The following is a 13,944-nucleotide window of genomic DNA, read 5'->3' on the forward strand; positions in this document are numbered from 1 at the left end:
TAACATGCATAAATTCATAGACGCAGCCCATTTCACTACATCAGCTAATGAGCATGTGACTGTTAACTTCAGCATAATACAGAATGATGAAATAACCAGAAATTTCCCTGGTAGTTTCTAAAGAAAACATGAGACAACATGTGACCATACGTAGCATGATAATTATAATAACTAAACTATAGAAGTGTGATTTTAAAAAAACGGTATGCCTGACAAAAAAGTATGTACCTGAAAGTTTAAAAGTCTGACTCTAATACAGGAATCCATCTGTGTAAGGTTGGTAGGTACTTTCCGGAAGCCCTCTCAACGCCATCAGTAGAATCCTGTAAGAGTGGTTAATAACAGCACTGAAACCTGACGAGTATATGTATGTACATGCATGTGTGTAAGGTCCACTAATAATAATAATTTAGATCAATATACACACACGAGAACATCATACTTACAGCTGCAAAATCTGTAGACTCTGTTGGCTCAACAGCTGTGTCCAAACTACCATCAACTTCCTCTGACTGCCTGTGGCTTTCACTGCAGATGCTTTGAAGTCTTTCAAACATCGGCTGCAGACTAGCGATGTTGACGTTGTTCTCAACGAGCACTTCCCGATAAAACAGCCAGCTGTGATAGAAGACTAACTTGTTAAATTCGACTCCAGAATGAATCATGTCGATGGCTGCCACACAGTTCATGAATGCAGTTATAGAAAGGTTAGGGTTTTGTACGTTACCTGGGTTACTCACAAGCTCAGTAGCAGCTACACTGTACATCATGGAGCAAACAACCGTATTTAGAACACGCTGACTAAATACACCATTCTCCTCGAGTTGAAGCAATGGTCCTTCCTCTATACTAGAAACAGTTTCGAGATACGCATACGACTTCTCAGATAACTGAGGAATGTTCCATTTTTGATAATCATACATTTGAATGGCAAAATCGAATCGTCCTATTCCAGCGTCCACTTGGTCCACCCCTTCTCCCGAGAGTTCCTTGACAGCTGTTTGAAGACGAAGAGTTTTCAGCTGCGGCTGCATTGTGCTTGGACTGAGAATACCGGCCTTGTATCGAACCAGAACAGAAGAGAGGCTCTCACAGCACACTTGACATCGAGAAAATACTTTCTTTATTGGTAGCAGCCCGGCTTCAAGCTGGCAGCATAGAATGGCATCAGAGAGAAAGTACGCAAAAATTGAGTTTTTGAGAGGGCCAATAACAATCGAGGTTTCATAGCCAGCACAAGCACTCATAACACAGATATTCGCATCAACTTGAACCTCAACCGATTTCGTTAGTTCCTTACCGATCCCTCCAGCATAGCAGCAATCCAGCGTGAACAGAATATACTTTGCTTGGCATTTGATCTCGTTGATCCAACTGATGAGAACGCTTGCAGTGAGATAGGTGGATCGAGAGTAATCGAAATCAACTGGCGCTAATCCCCATTCATTCTGCCCGACTTTGATGCCGTGCCCAGAGAAATGGAATACAAGTAGCCCATCAGATCCAACTCTGGCAGCACAATCTTGAAACGTCTTCTTGATCCCATCAAAACTGCATTCTTCTGCTTGCTTTGAAGCAACATACACAACTGTATTCTGAGCAGGGAAAGCTCCGATATCAATGAACGAATCGCACACCAGTTTAGCATCGAAGCCTGCGATAGAGCTAAGACTCTTGGATTTGAACTTAGGGCTTGTTTGGGAGTCGATGCCATAGCTCACTAGATGGCTTTCTGAGGGGCTGAACTCAAATGAATCAATTGGATCATTGGTGACAATCACAAAGCTCCCATCTTCATTCTGTACTTGCTTGTAATAAGAAGGTTGACTCTCCAATTGGCCCATTGTGCAGCAGACAATTAGATCTAGATAGTGTTTGTTTATTTGTCTCTAGCTGAGCTAGCTATAAAAAGGAGGATGGGCTAAAATGAGATACGCCCCCCCTCCTCTGCATGCCAGCCATGGCTTTCCTGTATATATAGCCAATTTCAGTTTGTAAAGTTTCACAACACACCAGAAGTCTGCTCTACCTACAGAATGGTGATGAGGATAATATTCAACATTGCTGTAGTTTTAACCTTTCAGTGTGTTTGGACAGTCAGTTTCTGTTTTGCAACTGGTGAGTTTGAGGATCTATAAAATAGAGCCTGTGACTAGATCTAAATAAATTGATTGGTATAGCGAATGTGATGCATGGATAAATACCTCTCTTTTTATTTTTACAGAACCTGAACTGTGCAGAAATCTACTGATTGGCTACAGTCATCTAGCGAGTGTGAGGCTGGCTGGCTTCAACTCGTCCATGGTTGGCTACTTGGAGGTGTGCAGAGATGGAGGGTGGAGGACTGTCACTGTCACCAGTGGAGAATGGGGGAGAAAAGAAGCCACAGTCGTGTGCAAAGAGTTGGGCTTTCTGGATGCAATCTCGTTCTCTCACATTGAAGGGTATAGGTTAATCTTTAGTTCTTCTGCATGGATAAACCCCTTCAGTCTTTATTATAAGTTAATCTTTAGTTCTGCATGGATAAACCCCTTCAGTCTTTATTATATGGTTTAAGTTGTATAATAATATTATTATAGTGTCTGCATGAGAGGCTATAAAAGTTTGATGTGCAGCTTTGAAGATTAAAGTTGTACCAAGTGCTGCACTTCCTGCATTTTTGCAGCTGGGTAACTTGTATATAAGCACGCAAGCTTCAGTTTTATAAACGATACTTCTATGGCATTTAGAATAGTTGTTGTAGGGATACTAAGTTACTTACGCCAGTACCTCACTTTCTACATGTAGATCTTATCAGCTATATATAGCTTGCTCACTGGACTTCATTTTTTACAGTGCATGTATATAGAGATGGCTAATGAATCGACTGCCTAAACACATGCTTCCAAAATTTATTCAGGCGCAGCTTGGTGATTCGATCATGGTCTCACTTTGCGAGTGTGGATTGTACTGGAACAGAACGCCGATTGTCAGGCTGTTCCATTAAGGAGGAGAGGAGAAGTAGCCCAACAGCTAGGAACTTAATGGACCAGGTTCTTGTGTTGTGCAATAAAAGTGAGTCCTAGTAATGAGTAGAAGACATGTGCATGCATGCAGGTATTATTGTGGTCCATCATGCATGGTGACTCCATCATGCATGCCGAGTCCTTCTTCCTTACAGTGTGAATCAATGTATTGCATTGCTATCAATTTAAAGGTACTACTACAACCCTGCATGTGCATTGCATATATACTCCCCCATCATTACCCATTATAACAGAGGTAGTGCCCCAATTACCGTATATAGCGGGTAATTTTCGGGGGACAAAATATTCGTATATATTGAGACATTTCGTGAGTATTATTTTCGTGGTATATAGCTGCTTGCACTGCAGGTAAAGGTAGGCAAGGTCGCTTCATTTGTAGGGAAATGTCCGTGGTCAGACCTCCATGCACACTCTTCCTGTCTGTATAATGTTGTATTGTTATTATAATAATGCATGCAGGTCCTGTATTGGGAACCATTCGAGTGGTAGGTGTCAACTCCAACAGTAACGAGGGAATACTAGAAGTGTATCACACGCATCCGTCCTACAAATGGTCAACAGTGTGCGGGAGTGAGTGGACAGATGCTGATGCCACTGTTTCCTGCCAACAGATGGGATTCTCTACAGGGAAAAGCAAGCTGTTTAGGTAAGAACAACATACTCACATCACACTAATTGATAATAATTCCGTCTCACATGCAGTTTTGATAACAGTGGCAGGGATTTGCCTGGAAAGCGTTACGATAATTTTGAGTGCAATGGTACAGAGAATACCTTACTGGAATGCCAGCACACCGGTCCTTATGCTTACAGATGTCAATCTGAACTCTATGCAGGCGTTCACTGTCAAGGTATCGATAATTATATTGAGTAGCTACAATTATATGCTAATTTATTATTATGTATATAGATCAGAGGCGGATCTAGCCTCGATCCCAGGCCGAGTTTTCGCTTTTATAACGGTTGTTGTTCGCCTAACCGTTATAAAAGCGAAAACTCGGCCTGGGATCGAGGCTAGGGCGGATCCAGCCAAAAATTTATAGGGGGGTTATGAAACAAAAGTGCGCATTAGCGAGCGCGCAAAATGTTTGACCACACCCCCTTTTACGCCGCACTTAATTGAAATTGATATCATAGTAAACGTGCACAAAGTATACTTACAAATCTACAGCTAGGTGCCTTGTCATGTATACATAATAATGTGAATGGTATTTACTACTTAGTGTGCCCTGGACTTGTACTTGTGTCAACAGATACTAGTTCACAGCTTGTAAGTTAACCACATTGCTTATTTAGCCACAAGCAACACAAGTGTAGTGTTTGCAACCCCTGAAACCCACCCCCTAGATCCGGGCCTGTAGATTGTGGTTTTTTATGCTTCCTATATACAATACACATTGCTCTTATAATCAATTATCTTCTTGTGCAGGAGACAATTCAAGGGATTCACAAATTACACTCTATGCTGCTCTTATTCTATTGTCAGTGGCTCTACTGGTGATTCTCATGCTCACAATTATCGTGATACTTATTTGCATGGCAAGAAAGATAAAGAAGAAGAGACTGTCCCAACACCGAGGGTTTGACAATCCTCTCACAAATGCAGTCTACCCTCTACACTATCCAGACATCATTAATCTCTCTCCTCCTCCCACTTACGATGAGACTATTTTCAATAACGCAGCTCCCTCAGAAACTATGACTACTGCAATATTGCTGACACAAGATGAAGATGCTTCCAGTGAGGAGATGAGTGAAGAGAATGCTGAAGCTGTCAGTGCTGACTCTACTGAAGCCTAAATCTCATCAGAATCGCTCTCTCCCAAACTCTAGTATACATTTATTATTGTTTCTTAAATCATTTCTTATATTATATGAAGCGTTGCAAGCAGTGCAAATCAATAAAGTGCAATGTCAATAAAAATACAATGAAGAAATAAACACATGGTACAGTGCCTACACATTTGTTTGCTCAGTATCAAATTTATCTTCTACATGATTAGGTTCATTCAGTTCTAATGGGTCATTTTCCAGAGCTGCATCTTCCACTAGATCTTGATCTTGATCCATCAACTCGACAAATCGTACTGTCTCGTTAGTTTGTGATGTAAGAGATGTCAGAGGCTGTTTCGGGTACACTATCCAGGCTAGTAGCGAGAATGCAAAGTTAGCGGATAGTCCTACAGCACCGAGTGCAATGGCTCTAACGCTGAGCAGGTGGTTATCATATACCCAGCAGTTTCCTTGCACGCCACACTCGTGACGAAAATAGACACAAGCGGAATCGAATATGGAACCGAAAACGAGAGGTCCAGGAACGGAACCGAATGCTCGGAACATGACCGACTGAACTCCCAGTGCCAGTGTTCTCTGCTCATCAGCTACACTCCTGTGAGGGAGAGAAAACAATCAAATTAGCTTGTGTGGGCGTGTAAACATGGAGGGAAATTTCTGGCTACCGTGCATGCTCATACAGCTATACAAGCAACTATGTTGATGCAGTTTTTTTACTAAAATAACAACCATTGAAGACACATAATTATGTAGATACCTTAAGCTACCTATATGTACCATTGGATACCTGTAGATACATCATGCTACTTGTAGGTACCTATACATACTTTAATAACTGCCTGTAGAGCTATACTATTAGATACCTGGGATCGATACCGGTAAGTATCATATATACTTTACGCTGACTCTTCATAATTTATGGGGTCTTATATATAAAGTATCGACGTAATTTAATTTTAAGAGAGGAACACGCATACGTACCTAATGGTGATGATGACAGTCGGTATCTTGAGAGTAAAGATGAGTAATAGGAATATTCCAATGAATAGCAGAAACAACGGTAGAGTGTGACAGTCCCCAGCACACTCGCCAGATACAGCTGTTGCATTGGTTGTCATGTTGAGGCTGTCTGCTACACAAGAGCAGTTCTCAAACCTTGGCAGCTGCATTCATGGAGAAAGGAAATGGTCATAGTTATAAAAGAGCAGAAAGAATTATTCAACAGCACAACACACACTGGCTGTATGACTTTGTATCAGATTTCTGATGGCCGCAATACAGAGTATCGTTTATAACGCTTGCAAGCGTCATTATGAGGGAAATAATTAATACAGGCATTCCTAACGCAGCATACACTGCACTACATAGCAACACTGCACTACATAGCAACACTGCACTACATAGCTACACTGCATTACATAGCTACACTGTAAGTACATGTAGGTACCAAATTAGCTCTTACAGTGTCATCTCCATTGAGGTAATATCTGTCACAAGAAGCTCTGCACGGTGAGAAGTAGGTCAGACCATCAGCTCCACAGACTGGCTCAAAGATGGTGGAGGAACAGTTGCAGTCAACATTGCATGAGGCTAGTAGTACATCACTGGAGTTGCTGATGGAGCTGCACACACAAAAACCACAAAAACAAAATATTTTTTTTATGCTTTTAACAATTTCATACTGTCCTTACAATTCCCTCCTTTACCTATTGACTTTGGGCCTCTTAATACACCAATTCTAGTAACTCGTAGCTGCATGTAAGCCCTAAGGCTATACCCACACACCTGATGGCGTATGGAGTATCGATTCCTGGAATGGGGAGATTGACACATGAGACGACGAAAGCTCCTACTGCAGGGAACACCGCAATGACAGTGACGACCCAGTTAATCATGGCCACTCTTTTGGGCTTGGACTTGACAAGATAGACCATCACAGCACCAATCAACACGCCCACCCCACCGGTGGGTATGGCTGAGGGGGTTAGAGAAAACATCAGTGCATGAGGAACGAGTTACATGTGGTATATAGTAATACAATACAGGCGTTGTGTAGCAAGGCAAAACAGTTAGGGATGCATAATAATGGTCCATATACAATACAGGCGTTGTGTAGCAAGGCAAAACAGTTAGGGATGCATAATAATGGTCCATATACAATACAGGCGTTGTGTAGCAAGGCAAAACAGTTAGGGATGCATAATAATGGTCCATATACAATACAGGTCATGTGTAGCGAAGGTGTCAAATGGATATATTAATGAACTTAGCATTACAAATTGCATTTTATAGTAACAGTACACGTCTAAATAGTCAGGATCATGTTATCACTATATGAATACCAATGGATACGAGAGACCTCTACTTGTACGAGCACTCACCAATGGCCCCCAGTGTTAGGCTGGCAGCAGAAGAGGTCAAACCAAACTGAGCCTCGAGGTATTTAGGGCCAAAGGCAATCATTCCATCCAGGGAAAAGAAAGCACACGATATAGCGATCGTTAAAAATAACCAAGTCCAACTAGAGAACAGTTTCTTAAGGTGGGCTGGAAAAGTCTTCAGTTGTCCTAGTAATGTTCTCTCTTCGTTGTGCTTGCTCGTATATTGAACGACCATTTCCTTCTTTCTTGCCTCCATGATGAGATGGCTATCGGGCAGCAGACGTGGGAACATAAGAAATGGTATTGAAAAAAGAATAGCTACCACACCGACGGTCAGGAAACAGAGCCACCAGGCCCCCACCCACCCTGGGTCCGTCTGGACAAGGTTGGTCGATTCCATGGGGTCGACAAACACAGACAAAAATGCGCCCCCCAGTCCATACCCAATGGCAGGTCCCACAATCGCCATGGCATAGAAAATTCCCAAGTGTATGGAGACGTACTTTGGGTGAACGATATCATCGATGAACGATGTTCCCACGGTGAACAGAGGAGCAGCTCCTATTCCGAGTATAAAATCTCCCACGAGAAAGAAAACATATGCTGCAACGTTGGCAGGGTCACAGGTAGAGCCTTCAGCGTGTGCATTGCATGATTCCAGGTGGAAGTTAGAGTTAGAACCAATCACGTACCCTCCAAACAAAAACTGTGGCAAGGACATTATGAGTGCTCCTATTCCGTGGATAATGAGGCCAATACCGAGGATTCGTGGTTTGTGAGACTTGTGGCCAAAGTAGCTGATGAAGACGACCGAGAGAATGACTGCAATGTCAAACATGGCTAGGATAATGCTGGCTGCTATGCTGGAGAAGTGGTACCGTTTCTCAATGCTTGAGATCACCACACTCCTGTAGCCTGTCATGTGTGTGTGCATGGATGCATGTATACAATGAAAGGTATACATGAAAGTGAATATTGAACATAAAGCTACAATGGTGTCTAGATCTACATTATTTTCAATTAGGAAGTGTTGCTTTTAGACCGACCACAATGATGCCCCGTACATACAATGAAACTCTATCGTGTGTATGCATCCTAAAAGCTGGCAACCTAGCATCTGCCCCGCACACTATGACAAGCAAGCATTAACAATAGATCTAGCCTCTTTCCTAGGACAAAGGAGCGTTAAAATATATAAAAAAATCGGCCCAGGAATGAGGCCACGACTATCAGACACAGTCCCTCCAATACACACTTAATGCACTCACCACTGACAACAGTGCCCTCGATGAGACTATAAGTACAGAGAAGGGCCGTGAAGAGTTTGGGCGAGACAATACTTTGAAGCCACCTCGGCTTCCATGGTCCACAGCCACAGTAATAGGTGGTGGTGGGGGAGGGGGCATTGTCTGATGAGATGTCTCCGTCCTTCCCGGCCAAGTCCTCACTGTTATCTGGTCTGAGTAGAGCCACAGTTCCACCATCGTCAGTGTCAGAGAGAGGGTCTTCAGAGCACGAGCCAGCCACTCCAAACTGGGCAGGGCCACCAGAGTGTGAGGGAGGTGCACATTAATTATGACAGTGTCCGCTCACCTTTTGCTTATTTTGGTCCAGTTCTGTGTCCATGATCACAGCATGCACGCAGTGTCCAGTTATTAAACAGTTGATATGCAGTAGAAACAGGCGCTCTGATCAGTCGATAGTATCCAGCCACGCCCCCTTATTTAAGGGGGCGTATGTTAGGCCTAACATATAAAACCTGAGCTGAAAGGCAGCTGAGATTTATCCTCCCCTTTGGATCTATATGCTACCTAAAGTGATCTAGCTAGCTCTAGCTCTCTAGCTACTGTCCCAGAATGCAGACTGTACCTGCTCAAGTCAACACTGGCAATGATGACATGTGCATGCAGAACAATAAGGAAGCTAATGTGAGTGTGTTGCAACTTTGTACTGCACTGTGTGTGGTAGATCTAGATCTAGATAATGTATTGTGCATTTGGCTGCCAGTACAGTGTGATTCTCATTATCATTGCATTGTGCATTAGAGCTAAATGTACTGAGTTTGACCTTCATAATGTTCATAACTGTCATAGGTCTAGTCTTACTTCACTGATTCAAAATCATTAGACCATTGCCATTGGATTCCTTGTTAAAAAGCTATTATGCTTTAGAGCTGATAAGCTTCAACCAGCTACATGTAAAAGTAGCATTTTCCATATAGAATGTCCCTGGCACAGTTGTCAACCACATAAAGCATAAATAAAGCCATAATTGACCACCTAACTTCCCCGTGGCCAAACTCAAGGCAAATAGACTTAGTCACCCTAGGGCATATTTGGGCACCCAGTCCTAGCAAGTTGATTGGCCTGAATACCTAACACTTGGTTGATAGGACAAATTATGGTGACAGTGGTGATGGTGGTTTTATTTTGTAGACGTTACCTTTGTTTCCCTATGATATCTACATAATAGTTAGACACTGTTTTGGGACAAAACAGTGTCTAACTCATTTAGATACTAGTGCGCATCGCAAACTGCTTGACTACAATACAATTACTTGACAACGGAATACTAGGTATACTAAGTAAATTTGCAGGTATACTAAGTCCCATAGTATACCTGCTCTGAGGCACTTTTCCCATATACTTCCCATGTACTTCCCATGTAGATCTTATCAACTAGTGTCTAATCGCTTGTATTCTCCTCCATAATTATTTATGATGACAATTTATTATTATTTTAGGATACTCCGGACACATTGCAAGAGCAAGCCAACGTACCAAACTACTACTGTGGAGCTGGCCCTTGCCAACCAAAGTATCTCCAATTTTTTGCAAATCCCAAATTCTTCACAATGATTCTTTGTGTGTTTGCAATAGCAGAACAAGCTTTAATCAGCGGTGAGGAATTGGTGTCTAGCCAGTGACAATAGTATCCAAGGTCTAAGTGCACATTCTGAGAAATTATAGCTTCTCATAATACAAGCCTTACAATGTGTAAAATACCAAGAGCTTATAAAGAGCTAGAAGAGGGCATGCAATTTGGGCTATTCTCAGACTCAGCAAACTGATTCTATTAATACCTCAAATGAAGTATAGTGATTACATTATATAGGGTATAGATAGTGAGTTGCATGCCCTCTTCTCTTTTCTAAGCCCTTGATAATATACCCTGCATTCCTTCACTGTATTAGGTTTCCAGCCGGTTGTCATCTCCAGTCTTGAGAGGCGCTACCGATTCTCCAGCCTTGCTGCCAGTATTATTGTGTCTGTGTTCGATATCGGTGTGGTTATCTGTGGCGTCTTAGTCAGCTACTTTGGAGAGAAAGGACACAAACCAAAGATTTTAGGCATCTCGTTCATCATTCAGGGTGTTGGCTCTCTGCTGTTTGCTCTACCTCACTTCTTATTTGGAAAGTACCAAGTTGGAACAGATGCCCAGTTAACCTTCGAAGCTTGTAATGACACGATTGCAGCTGTATCCAGCTGTGATTCTGGAAACAGTATTGCATATGCTATTTTTATCATTGCTAACCTTATAATGGGAATAGGAGCTGCTTCTCTATTCACTGTGGGCATATCTTACATCGATGATATTGTGTATCCCAAGTGGGTCTCTCTACATGTAGGAGCCTTTCAAGTGTGCACCATCATAGGCCCGGCCTTTGGGTTCGGATTGGGCTCTGCATTCCTCACAATATATGTGGACCCTGGTGAGCCTACTACCCTCACAGAAGAGGATCCTGGTTGGGTAGGGGCCTGGTGGCTCTGTTTCGTCGTGATCGGAATTGTTTCAATCATCGGATCGATCCCGTTTTTCTTTTTCCCACGTTTTCTCAATGACAGTCACCTTGTTAAGGCAGAGAGGCTAAAGCAGATGACAGGAACGTACAAAGGGAAGTTTGGAGATGAATCTACCTTGCTAAAGCAAGTTAAAGCGTTTCCGTTCCATTTGTGGGGATTGTTTCAGAGCAAGAGCTGGTTTTTCCTTACAGTGGCTGTTACAGTTTTATTTCTTGGTCTGGACGGTCTAATTGCGTTTGCCCCTAAGTATTTGGAGACGGTGTATGACGTTCCTTCTTCCACTGCTGGACTACTCATTGGAGCAATGGGTAAGTATGCTGCATGTGTGCAGTAAGAGCATTACTGTAAATAGTTGGTGGGTGCATGTCAACAAGTTAATGTATACTTGAATAACCAAGTATGCTGATGGACCATAAAATGTCAACAAGTTAGTGTACTTGAGTAACCTAACCTGCTGATGGACGGACCTTAATGTCAACAAGTTAATGTCAACAAGTTAATGTCAACAAGTTAATGTACTTGAGTAACCTAACCTACATGATTTTGTTGTTTTTGTTAAAGTCTGCATGTGCATACCATTATTAGCAATACTGGCTGGTGCCAGTGGAGCACTGACTGGAGCATTGCTTGTGTACTGTGTCAAGATTGGCAAGAGGATGGCCATCATACTGTGGGTGCCATCATTCCTAGCTCTCATTCCTCTCACTGGCTTCTTATTTGTTTGCCCTAATGTGAATATTGCTGGAATCAACACGGACTATTTCAACAAGTAAGTGGAGCAGCAGATATCATTGGGGAACAAAAGTGTTGACTATAATAATGTAGTGGCTGTATGTCATCTTACCCCTCCTCAGTGTTATTTTTCATTTTTCCTGTGGTTTGTTTATCAGTTGTTCTCTGTTTCAGTTCTATACATAACCCTGGAGATGTACTACTAGCCTCGTGCAATGCTAACTGCAACTGTTCCTCCACCATCTTTGAGCCAGTCTGTGGAGCTGATGGAGTGTCCTATTTCTCACCCTGCAGAGCTTCGTGCTCAAAGCTTACGAATGATATTCTAGTAAGTTCCTCTGATATACCCCCAGTATAGTGAATGTTTGGGAGTTACTGCTTTCATTTGATACAGAACCCAGAGTTTGTGGATTGTGGTTGTTTCGATACAAACGTGACTGCTACCAATAGAACTGCTAAGGCTGGCCTTTGTGGACAGGATTGCAATCTACTGGTCGCCTTCCTTGTGTCAGTGACTGTGTTTGTGTTTTTGATATTCATGCTTGAAGTTCCGACTCTTCTGGTAACAATAAGGTGAGTCATTGACATAGACCAGGAGGCATCCTATAAGCTTGTTCCGTATTATTGGGTCTCTCAAACAAAGATAGGTAATGTAGAAGCCCACTGAAGGCACATACTCGAGCATACATATAATTGTAGTAATCAACTTTATGCTTTTGTTTTAATGTTGTGTGTAGAGCTGTTGCTGATGAACAACGGTCTCTTGCCCTCGGTGTCTACTCGGTCATATTCCGAGTGTTTGGTTCCATTCCTGGTCCGATTATCTTTGGTGCAATCGTAGATTCTGGATGCACGTACTGGCAAACAGAGTGTGGTCGTCGTGCCAACTGCTGGGTGTACGATAATTACCTTCTGAGCACGAGAGCATTTTCATTTTGTTTTGCTTGTGTTTTGATTTGTGGAATATCAACATTCTTAGTGTGGGTGTTCTACCCACCAGTGACCACATGTTGTAGAGGCAGCACTAAAACTGAAGAGGAGATGATGCAATACTCTCAGGAGCCTGGACAATCACCAATCTGTCACAGATCCAAAACTAACTTTGAGAACAGTAAAGATAATGATTCTTCATAGGCATTAATATTCTGTGCACCTATAATATTATAGATAGTTCATATTAACCCAGGGAGTTGGGGCCTTTTAATTACCTAGCTCTGAGATAGATCTTGAATATTATTCTGACAGTTACTTCTGTTTGTATAATGTGATGTTAGACCCACCATAAATTATTGAAAATTGAACTTTGTAGAGTTATAATGCACTTGTCAAAGTAATGCCCCACCTCCCCCTACCAGGGGATAAGTGGGGATTAGACTTGAAGTTGCTCCCCTACCTAGGGGTCACCTGATGCATGCATTGGGTCAAAGGTCAATTAAAGATCACATGATGTCTGCCACACTCTTCCTTCCAACACATGCTGAGTACAGTGAGAGCAAAATTTACAGTTTATTGATCCTGAGCAATCTCTGCCTTCTTGACGTCACTAGCTCTATAAGAGTATAGCTGTCAATATTTATATAGTAATTCTGATACTTCAAATAATCTGTTTATCTTCTCGCTAGAGTGTGATACAGATCCCCACATCACCCCCTTGTACTAGGGGCTACCAGGGGATTAGACCAAATAACATGCCCAAAGGTTAGACTCGCAAGCCACTCCCTTTTCTCTGATTGGACGGGGGCGGGAGAAAAGGGACTGGTGACTCTGGGACACATTTTGTGTCTCTACCAGAATTTGGGTAGAGATTATTCATTGATTTTTCCACGTGATCCAAAAATTGCGTGAGGTTAAGTAGAATTGCGTAGCCTGCAAAAGTGATCGCGGGCTTCTTAGCTACAGTTTAAGAATGGATGCTAGTGCTAGAAAAGAGAAGATGATGGAGTAATAACATCATCAGGCATTCAGCTAGGATATAGTCATCTAAGACACCAGCAGAGATTAGCTTGTTTTAGTTTTACGTGATGAGAACTGGCAGCCGAAAGTCATTGGTTGCCTAAAGCTTTTAATAACCTGTACAATACAAGACAGATAATGGCAGACGGCAGCAGTTGAATTGAGAGTAGTCAGACTTGTACAAGCTGTCTTAAATCGCTGCCACTCCTCGGTTCAAAGAAGGACTGCCAAGATTTCTACGTTCATCAGCTGTTC

General features: G+C 42.4%; 4 protein-coding genes across 4 annotated transcripts; 2 read left to right on the forward strand and 2 right to left on the reverse strand.

The window, feature by feature from the left end:
• Positions 1–62: 62 nt before the first annotated feature.
• Positions 63–1,844, reverse strand: LOC135331361 (uncharacterized). Its single transcript, XM_064526487.1, has 2 exons — positions 447–1,844; positions 63–323 (listed from the first exon to the last, which is right to left on the reverse strand). The coding sequence occupies exons 1-2, from the start codon at positions 1,842–1,844 to the stop codon at positions 237–239; spliced, it is 1,485 nt and encodes a 494-aa protein (XP_064382557.1). The 3' UTR covers positions 63–236.
• Positions 1,845–1,891: 47 nt separating this feature from the next.
• On the forward strand, positions 1,892–4,932 carry LOC135331365 (neurotrypsin-like). Its single transcript, XM_064526495.1, has 6 exons — positions 1,892–2,118; positions 2,225–2,444; positions 2,900–3,054; positions 3,486–3,672; positions 3,729–3,877; positions 4,456–4,932. The coding sequence occupies exons 1-6, from the start codon at positions 2,037–2,039 to the stop codon at positions 4,824–4,826; spliced, it is 1,164 nt and encodes a 387-aa protein (XP_064382565.1). The 5' UTR covers positions 1,892–2,036; the 3' UTR covers positions 4,827–4,932.
• Positions 4,888–8,936, reverse strand: LOC135331354 (solute carrier organic anion transporter family member 4A1-like). Its single transcript, XM_064526479.1, has 7 exons — positions 8,795–8,936; positions 8,470–8,734; positions 7,202–8,116; positions 6,606–6,795; positions 6,283–6,442; positions 5,802–5,983; positions 4,888–5,415 (listed from the first exon to the last, which is right to left on the reverse strand). The coding sequence occupies exons 1-7, from the start codon at positions 8,825–8,827 to the stop codon at positions 4,983–4,985; spliced, it is 2,178 nt and encodes a 725-aa protein (XP_064382549.1). The 5' UTR covers positions 8,828–8,936; the 3' UTR covers positions 4,888–4,982.
• A 51-nt stretch (positions 8,937–8,987) lies between these two features.
• LOC135331358 (solute carrier organic anion transporter family member 4A1-like) lies at positions 8,988–13,037 on the forward strand. Its single transcript, XM_064526484.1, has 7 exons — positions 8,988–9,129; positions 9,945–10,101; positions 10,395–11,312; positions 11,590–11,773; positions 11,911–12,064; positions 12,131–12,309; positions 12,474–13,037. Exons 1-7 carry the CDS (start codon positions 9,058–9,060, stop codon positions 12,868–12,870), a joined length of 2,061 nt encoding a protein of 686 aa, XP_064382554.1. The 5' UTR covers positions 8,988–9,057; the 3' UTR covers positions 12,871–13,037.
• The last annotated feature ends 907 nt before the right edge of the window (positions 13,038–13,944 follow it).

This window comes from Halichondria panicea, chromosome 2, assembly GCF_963675165.1.
Source record: "Halichondria panicea chromosome 2, odHalPani1.1, whole genome shotgun sequence".
Lineage (NCBI taxonomy): Eukaryota > Metazoa > Porifera > Demospongiae > Suberitida > Halichondriidae > Halichondria > Halichondria panicea.

What these genes read in the sequence shown, in the direction of transcription:
- LOC135331358 (XM_064526484.1), top strand. Translation starts at nt 9,058, where the DNA reads ATGCAGACTGTACCTGCTCAAGTCAACACTGGCAATGATGACATGTGC. An exon ending in AGAACAATAAGGAAGCTAAT is followed by an intron (nt 9,130 to 9,944) that starts GTGAGTGTGTTG and finishes TTATTATTTTAG; the next exon opens with GATACTCCGGACACATTGCA. An exon ending in ACTCTTCTGGTAACAATAAG is followed by an intron (nt 12,310 to 12,473) that starts GTGAGTCATTGA and finishes TGTTGTGTGTAG; the next exon opens with AGCTGTTGCTGATGAACAAC.
- LOC135331361 (XM_064526487.1), bottom strand. Translation starts at nt 1,844, where the DNA reads ATGGGCCAATTGGAGAGTCAACCTTCTTATTACAAGCAAGTACAGAAT. An exon ending in AGTCTACAGATTTTGCAGCT is followed by an intron (nt 324 to 446) that starts GTAAGTATGATG and finishes CCACTCTTACAG; the next exon opens with GATTCTACTGATGGCGTTGA.
- LOC135331365 (XM_064526495.1), top strand. Translation starts at nt 2,037, where the DNA reads ATGGTGATGAGGATAATATTCAACATTGCTGTAGTTTTAACCTTTCAG. An exon ending in TCGTTCTCTCACATTGAAGG is followed by an intron (nt 2,445 to 2,899) that starts GTATAGGTTAAT and finishes AAATTTATTCAG; the next exon opens with GCGCAGCTTGGTGATTCGAT. An exon ending in TCTTGTGTTGTGCAATAAAA is followed by an intron (nt 3,055 to 3,485) that starts GTGAGTCCTAGT and finishes TAATGCATGCAG; the next exon opens with GTCCTGTATTGGGAACCATT.
- LOC135331354 (XM_064526479.1), bottom strand. Translation starts at nt 8,827, where the DNA reads ATGGACACAGAACTGGACCAAAATAAGCAAAAG. An exon ending in CGAGGGCACTGTTGTCAGTG is followed by an intron (nt 8,117 to 8,469) that starts GTGAGTGCATTA and finishes CACACATGACAG; the next exon opens with GCTACAGGAGTGTGGTGATC. An exon ending in GATACTCCATACGCCATCAG is followed by an intron (nt 6,443 to 6,605) that starts GTGTGTGGGTAT and finishes TTGTGTGTGCAG; the next exon opens with CTCCATCAGCAACTCCAGTG.